This window comes from Trypanosoma theileri, assembly GCF_002087225.1.
Source record: "Trypanosoma theileri isolate Edinburgh chromosome Unknown TM35_Tth_2_V1, whole genome shotgun sequence".
Lineage (NCBI taxonomy): Eukaryota > Euglenozoa > Kinetoplastea > Trypanosomatida > Trypanosomatidae > Trypanosoma > Trypanosoma theileri.
This window is the reverse complement of record NW_021639844.1, coordinates 141,732-149,951: the sequence shown is the minus strand read 5'-3', so window position 1 is coordinate 149,951 and position 8,220 is coordinate 141,732. Positions and strand designations below refer to the sequence as shown.

General features: G+C 36.6%; 3 protein-coding genes across 3 annotated transcripts; all 3 read left to right on the top strand.

Annotated features, from left to right (window-relative positions):
- Positions 1-220: 220 nt before the first annotated feature.
- Positions 221-2,119, top strand: TM35_000021550 (uncharacterized protein; the record flags this gene model as incomplete). The annotated part of the gene is made up of 1 exon (XM_029021473.1): positions 221-2,119. One exon carries the CDS (start codon positions 221-223, stop codon positions 2,117-2,119), a length of 1,899 nt encoding a protein of 632 aa, XP_028886895.1.
- Positions 2,120-4,015: 1,896 nt separating this feature from the next.
- Positions 4,016-5,305, top strand: TM35_000021540 (GDP-mannose 4,6 dehydratase; the record flags this gene model as incomplete). Its single annotated transcript, XM_029021472.1, has 1 exon — positions 4,016-5,305. One exon carries the CDS (start codon positions 4,016-4,018, stop codon positions 5,303-5,305), a length of 1,290 nt encoding a protein of 429 aa, XP_028886894.1.
- A 972-nt stretch (positions 5,306-6,277) lies between these two features.
- Positions 6,278-7,675, top strand: TM35_000021530 (kynureninase; the record flags this gene model as incomplete). Its single annotated transcript, XM_029021471.1, has 1 exon — positions 6,278-7,675. One exon carries the CDS (start codon positions 6,278-6,280, stop codon positions 7,673-7,675), a length of 1,398 nt encoding a protein of 465 aa, XP_028886893.1.
- Between the last annotated feature and the right edge of the window lie 545 nt (positions 7,676-8,220).

Here is an 8,220-nt window from a genome sequence, read left to right as displayed (position 1 = left end):
TATATATATATATATATACAACTCATAAAGTCTCTTCTCACGAGAAATCAAGACGGAGGTGACAATTATAGAAAAAAAACAAAGAAATAAAGAAAAGAAAAAAAAAAAGCATATAAGGGAGAAGAATTCACATTGAATACATACAGGGAAAGAGAGAGAAAGAAATAAAGCAAACTTTACTTTTTTCTTTTCTTATCTTATCTATATTACATTCCCCAAAATGGAAAACACTCCCCTGCTTGGTCGAGAGCGTGAATATAATGAGGTCCATCGCTTTATTGAAGAACGTCTCTCATTAACACATTGTAAATCTCTCTTTGTCTTTGGGGCCTGCGGCTGTGGGAAAACATCCACCATTCATCGGGCAATGCGAAGAGTTACTCATCGCCCAATGGCATTTGATAAAGCCGCGGCCGATGCGGCTAATAAAGAAAAACGTTCCGTGAAAGGAGGAAATGAAGAGAACTCACCAGCCGCTAAGCGACAAGCTGTAAAGCGACAACGTGAAGAAAATAATAATAATAATAATAATAATAATAATAATAATAAGAGCAGTATGGAAGAAGAAGAAGAAGGTGGAGCGGCTAATGGGAGAGTATCCCTTTCTTTAGAAGATGCCTTTCAGGAAAGTGCGATGGAGTCCACAGCACTCATACAAGGATTGGGAAAACAACGGCGAGTGCAGTGTCATTATGTGAATTGTGCCGATATGTCCTCTCAGCAGTTGTGTGATGCGCTCGCCAGTAGTTTCCGCACAGCCCAGCCACGTATGGATATACATACACGAGAGTTAATGCAGCGGATAGAAACACTCCCTAAAGAAATGACAGCATCTAAACGTCGGCAGAAAAATACAAAAGAGGAAGAAGAAGAGGAAGAAGATAGAGATAATATGTCTATACTCTCTGTTGTGGGAAAGAGAAAAGGAACAACTTCTTCAACAACGCCATTACATATATTCGCATTGGATGAAGTGGAATATGTGCGAGCGGCTGCTCGTGGAGTATTAACTGCCTTGTCTGCCCTCTCAGTGGAGTTATCCTCTCAATTAGCTCTTATCTTTATATCTAATCAACGCGAGTTAGTTCATGTTCCTCACATGTTATTAAAAGAACTTCCCTTTGAGGCTTACAGTGTGGAAACATTAGAACGTATTGGAGCCCGTATTGTCGCAAGTGCAGACTTTACAAATGCGGAACGACAAGATGTCCAACTCAGTCCTGGTCTAATTGCATATATTGCCAAGAAAGCCATATTGGAATACTCTGGAGATGTACGGCAGGTTGCTGCGATGTGTAGACGATTAGTTTATACGGCTCAACAGGAACTGCAGAGTCCATCACCCACACAACGGGCCGCTGTGCAGATGGAAGAAACCCCACGACGGTACAGTACGGCGAGTAGTGTGAGTAGTAGTACACATGCGGGAGCTGTGAATAGTGCCATCTCTCCACCAGCCGCACTCTCTCATACACATATGAATATTAATAATAATAATAAGAATAATAGTAAGAATGTTAATAATAAGAATACTACTCCTACTACGACGACGGTGGTAACATTAGCACAGAGTCAGAAAGTATTACGTGGACCTGCTGCTGTCTCGGATCATGTATTTACATATGTTTCTAATATGCCAGAGCAGATGCTGTATGTACTCAGTTGTCTGGTGGTGTTGGCACAGCGACAGCAGCGGGATAAACAATTGGCACAGTCCACCGTAACTGGAGTCCCACCACCCACACGTCGATCTACACATAATAATAATAATAATAATAATAATAATAATAATAATAATAATAATAATATGAATATACATAATTCATTAATGGAGCCTGGGACCTTTACGATGCGGGCTGTTCATCGACTGTACACCGCACTTATGGCTCGTCGTCGTTTCCCTGCGATGACTCCCGCTGGTATTGCCGCTGCCATTGATGGATTCGCAGATGTTGGAGTTCTCACACGTCCGCAGAAACGCGGTGGCGATGATGTCTTTGCATTCACCACTGCGTGGCCAACAGAGACCCTCACACGGGCACTCACTACACGCAGCGATGGGGCAGAGAATCGTCTTGCAGAGGCTCTTCAAGAATTGGCAGTTATTGTGGGAGTTTAGTTCTTTATATAAATGTATACACTATATATATATATATATATATATATATATATATGGAATAGATATGTGAAATAAATGTATTTGGTGGGTGATAATATTACTTTTCTGTGTGTGTACACACGGAGAGGTGCGGTGCGGGTGGAGGTCCTTGTTGGATGTCTACCTTGAATAGAATTGTATAGAACACCTTTTTTTTTTTTATTATTTTTCTTTTTGTTATTCATTGTTGATGTTTTTATTCTTGCTTCTCTCTATGGGAATTAGAATGATGATGCTATCATAGAAATCTTGGTTATATATATATATATATATATATATATATATATATAGAAGAATAAAAAATAAAATTCAATAATTCTCAAAGCCTGAGTAACTTTTCGCTGGTGTTGGTTTATCTACTCCTAAATGTTATGTTTATATATATATATATATATATTCTTTTTGAAGTGAAGATTGGAGTAAACAGGCCCGTCCCCAAAAAAGGGTAGGTCTATTAATATTAAAGATAGATACTTTTAAATGTTATTTATTTATTTATTTATTTATTATTATTATTTGAGAACTTGTGTAACTGTTTTAGCGAGGAGAAGAAAACAATGTGAAACAATTTTAATACTTTTCTTTTCTTTTTACTTTTTAATATCTTCTATATATATAAATATCTGTGTCTGTGTGTGTGTTTGGGGTGGGTTCTCTTATTTATTCTTTTATCCCATCTGTATATATATATATATATATATATATATATATATATTAATAACTCTTCTCTTCTTTTTTTTTCTTTTCTCTCTTTTCACTGGTATATTACTATTATTATTAAAGGAGAACGAAGGGACTTACATTTTTACCAACAGACACTTCAACCTTTGTGTGTGTGTGTGTGTGTGTAGATTCACCTAGCAGCTAGAGAAACAACTAAACCAAACTAAACCAAACCAAACCAAACCGTTATCACTATGCCCCGTGAAATCAAGAACCTGAAGGAGTTTCTCTCCATCTGCTCCCGCAAGGATGCCCGCTGTGTGAAGGTGAAGCACAACGACAAGCAAACAAAGTTCAAGGTGCGCTGCAGCCGTTATCTCTACACACTCGTCATCGCCGACAAGAAGAAGGCGGACAAGATCGAGCGCTCTATTCACCCATCCGTGAAGAAGATCACCGTCACTGCCCGCTCACACGCCAAGAAGAACGCCGGTAGCAAGTAAAAAAATAAGATGATGATGATGAGGATAAAGAAGAGGAAGGGATGTGAATAAGTAAAAGAGGATAAAAAGGATGGATATATATATATATATATATATATATATATAGTTCTCTTTTTTTTCTTCTTATTATTCCTTATTCCCTTCTCTTTTTTTCATTTTTCTTCTTCTTTGGGGTTCTCCGTTCCCTGTTGTTTGTTCTTTTCAATTCTCCTTTTTTTTTTATTATTTATATATATATAAAGAAGAATACAAAAAAAAAAAATTATTTTTTTTTTGATCATAAGTTCTTTTTTTCTTTTTTTTGTTTTCTTTTTTCCTCTATTCATCTTTAGGCATTCTCGCCCATATGTCTCTTCTCTTTTTTCATTTTTCTTCTCTCACATTATTTTCTTCCTCCTTTTATTTTTCCGTTGAATATTCTATATATGTATATACATATATATACTCATCTTAATAATAATAGTAACAGGAAGGAAGGGGAATTAAAAAAAAAGGGGGCTATCATTCATAGTAGCAGTAGTGAGCTTGTTTTGCTGGCTCCTCTTTTTTTTTTTTATTGTTTTAGTTAGTTACTCATATATATATATAGATAAATATATATATATATATATATATATATATATTGCTGTTATTATTATTATTATTATTATTATTATTATTATTATTATTATTATTATTATTATTATTGTGGATGTTTCGCCGGCCGGAGGATGCGGAGTTGCGGCGTACGCGACTGACGGACAATCGGCCGCTGCGGCATCTTCTCGTCACTGGCGGTCTTGGCTTCATTGGCAGTAATTTCATCAATCTCTTCATGCGAGAACACCCGAATGTGCATGTTTACAATCTTGACAAGGTGGATTACTGCAGTAATTTTAAATCTATTGAAAACCCAGATAGTCCATATTATCATTTTATACGGGGAAATCTTACCAATTCTGATCTTATTATGCATTTATTAGATCATTATGATATTGATACAATTATTAATTTTGCAGCGCAGAGTCATGTAGATAACAGTTTTGGTAATAGTCTTTCCTTTACACATAATAATGTATTTGGAACACATGTCCTTTTAGAGTGTGCGAGAACATATGGACGAGTAGAGAAGTTTATACATGTGAGCACAGATGAAGTGTATGGACAAGTAACGGATTCTAAAAAGGAAGAGGGAACATTAAATCCAACAAATCCCTACGCCGCTACAAAAGCTGCAGTAGAGTATATTGTAAAATCATATCATATTTCTTTTGGACTTCCATGTATTATTACTCGAGGGAATAATGTATATGGACCTTATCAATATCCAGAGAAATTGATTCCACGATTTATTATGCTGATGAATGCAGGGAAGAAAATGACTGTTCAGGGAAATGGTAGTAATAAACGAACCTTTATACATGCCAGTGATGTGGCCAGAGCCTTTATTACAATTATTAACCGTGGATATATTGGGGATGTGTATAATATTGGATCTCATGATGAAGTGAGTGTGATGGATGTGGCTCGATTGACATTGAAGTATGTACCACCTATGCGAAATGCAAAAGATTGGCAAAAAGAGAAGGAAAATAATAATAATAATACTAATACTACTAATAATAATAATAATAATAATAATAATAATAATAATAACGTTGATGATGATCATCTTCAGAACAAAAATAATAAAAAATTAGAAAAGGAATTTCGGGAACCAACAGCTGAAGAATTAGCAGCACATATCGTATTTGTAAAAGATCGTGACTTTAATGATGAACGTTATTGTATTAATGTGGATAAACTGCAGGAGTTGGGTTGGCGGCAGGAAGTACCATTTGAAGAGGGATATAAACAAACAGTGGCGTGGTATTTACATGCATTTGCGGTGAAGTTTTGGGAAGACTTGCGTTGGGGGATTCCCGACGGCTGCACAAAGTTCACAGATGAAGAAGAACAAGAGGGAATGGGAATGGAACGGGAGTTTGAAGGGAGATTATAACTAAATAGAGAGAGAGTATGGGATATATATATATATATATATATATATATATAAAAGGAAATATTGGGTGGGGATTTTTTTTTTGTTTGTTTGGCTTCTTCTTCTTCTGTTATTACTATGATTATTATGATTACTGTTACCATTTGCTTGTGTGTTTTTTTTTTTTATTTGGATTTTTGATAAAAACGAAAAAAGGAAAAAAAGTGGATGAATACGTACATATTTATTTATTGCTTTTCTCTCTATTTTACGATTCTTTTTAACCTTATGTGGTTGTTTCTATATATATATGTACATATAATATTAATATAATATCATATATACTACATCTACCCATATATATATTTATATATATGGAATATAATGAAATGTTTTTTCTTTTTTTTTGAAGAAAGTAAATAAATGATCTTTTTTCTTTTTGTTATTATTTTTCTTTCTTTCTTTCTTACTTATTTGTGTGTGTATATGTATAGCGTAGGATCAAGAAGCAAAGTCACATTCCACTCTCACAGTGGAAGGAAAGCGACAAAGAAGAAAAAGAAAAAACAAACAAACAAAAGAAGAAAAGACACTCAGAGGAATAAACAAGCAAAGAACCAGAAAGAGAGAAAGAGAGAGTGTCAGTTATACGTAAAAAAAAAAAAAAAAAACAGCGTTAAAAGGGGTACACGTACAAATATTGCGTGCAAATACCTAGAAGGAACGAAAAGAAAAGAAAAGAAAAGAAGAAGAGTGAGAGGAATACCTATTATTATAGTATTACAAAGTTTGTTGCGTACAATACACACACACAAAAAAAAAAAAAAAAAAGAATAATAAAAGAAAAAAATAGTACAAGAGAAAAAAAGGAAATTATAATATTGTCAAACAAACCAAAACCCAAAGTGGTTGTTGTTATTATTATTATAGGGAGGAAAAGTGGGGGAATATAAAAAAAAAAAAAAAAAGTAAAAAGAAAGAAAGAAAGCAAGAATGCGTAATAACGCTGCTGAGAAATTACTTAGCACTGCCCGAATGGAGTCTCTCTCCATCACAGAGAATGACTTTGCGGAGTATATGGACCGCAATGATCCCCTGCAGGAACACCGTCATTCTTATTATATTCCCAAACAACGTGATGGATCGGATTATGTGTATATATGCAGTAATGCCCTTGGCCTGCAGCACCGGGATGTAGAGTCTGGTGTTGGTGGGGCTTTAAAGAAATGGCGGGAGTTGGGTGTGTTGGGGGAATACAGACATCCAAATCCTTGGGTGGAGTTGGATAGTTTGGGTAGAAAAGAAATGGCTTCTATTGTGGGAGCACAGGAGAGTGAGGTGGTTTCCATGAATTCCCAAGGTGTGAATTTACATCTTATGTTAATGGCTTTTTATAAACCAAAGGGGAAACGACGAAAGATTGTGGTGGAGAATCACTCATTCCCAAGTAATACACACGCCCTCACTTCACAATTAGAAGCTCGTGGAATGAATGTTGCGGAAGATCTTCTTTTTGTTGGGGCACCTGGACATGAAATGTGGGAAAGTACGCCTGTTCCTATTCCAACAGAACAGTTTATTTCCATACTTGAGAAACGTGGAGAGGAGATTGCGGTTCTTTTGGTAAGTGCTGTACATTTCATTACGGGACAACTTGTGGATATTCCCGCATTAGTGCGGGCAGCGCATGCACGTGGTGTTATTATTGGTGTGGATTGTGCTCATGCTGCTGGAAATGTACCATTACGTTTACATGAATGGGATGTGGATTTTGCCTATTGGTCTACCTGTATGTATTTAAACAGTGGACCTGGTAATCTTGGTGGGGCCTTTGTGCACAGTAAACACACACTTGCGGGTAATGAACTGAAGGGATTGCGTGGATGGTGGGGCCACGACCGGCGACTGCGGAAGAGTTTACACCGCACATTTGAGCCGGCGGAGGGGGCGGCGGGATTTCAAATTAGTAACGTGCCCGTCCTTGGCATGATGGCACTATTGCCGAGTCTGCGGCTAATGGCGGCTATTGGCATGGGACCATTGCGGGAGAAGTCTATGTTGTTAACGGCGTATTTGGAATTATTACTGGGGGAATTACTCCCACCGGCTGTGGTGGAGGTCATCACCCCAGTGGATCCCAATCAACGCGGGGCACAACTCTCCATTCGTATTCTTCCACACAAATTAGCATCGGGAATAACGGCACAGGAGTCTTATGATTGTGGAGCGGTGGGGGATAGTGATGCGGAGATTATGGAACGACAATTGGCGGATAAAGGTGTACTGGTGAATCACCAACCACCGGATATGTTGTTACTGGCACCAGTGCCATTGTATAACTCTTTTATGGATGTACTCCTCACCGTACGTGCCATTGCGGAGTGTTTTTAAAAAAGGAAAGAGAGAAAAAAAAAAAAAACGAAAAACGGAAAGAAAAGAAGAGAGAGAGAGAGGAAAGGTACTTTGATGAAGGCATGAGTGGGTGGATTTCACATCGTAGTGTTTGTATCCATCTATCTATATGTGTGGATGATTAGGGGGGTGGGGGGTGTAGGTGAGGACGTGTATTCTTTATTTTTCTCTATCTATTTATATAGCTATCTAATATATATATATATATATATATATTTGTATGTATGAGGCGTATACTATCTATCTAGTTGTTCCTGTGCGGCTGTGTTTTCATGTATGGACGTGAAGAGGGAAAAAAAAAGGCAAAGAGGGAGAATACCAAAAAAGAAAAAAAAAAAGAAGAAACACACGTTAGAACAGTTGCACGTGTATCACAAGTAATAATAATAGTAAGAAAGAGAAGAAAAGAATATATAAGAAAAGAAAAAGAACACACAAACTCGTCTATTATTTACGTACATAAATACGGAGAGAAGGAAAAAAAAAAAGAGCGACAAAAAAAAAAAGAAACAGAAAAAAAAAAA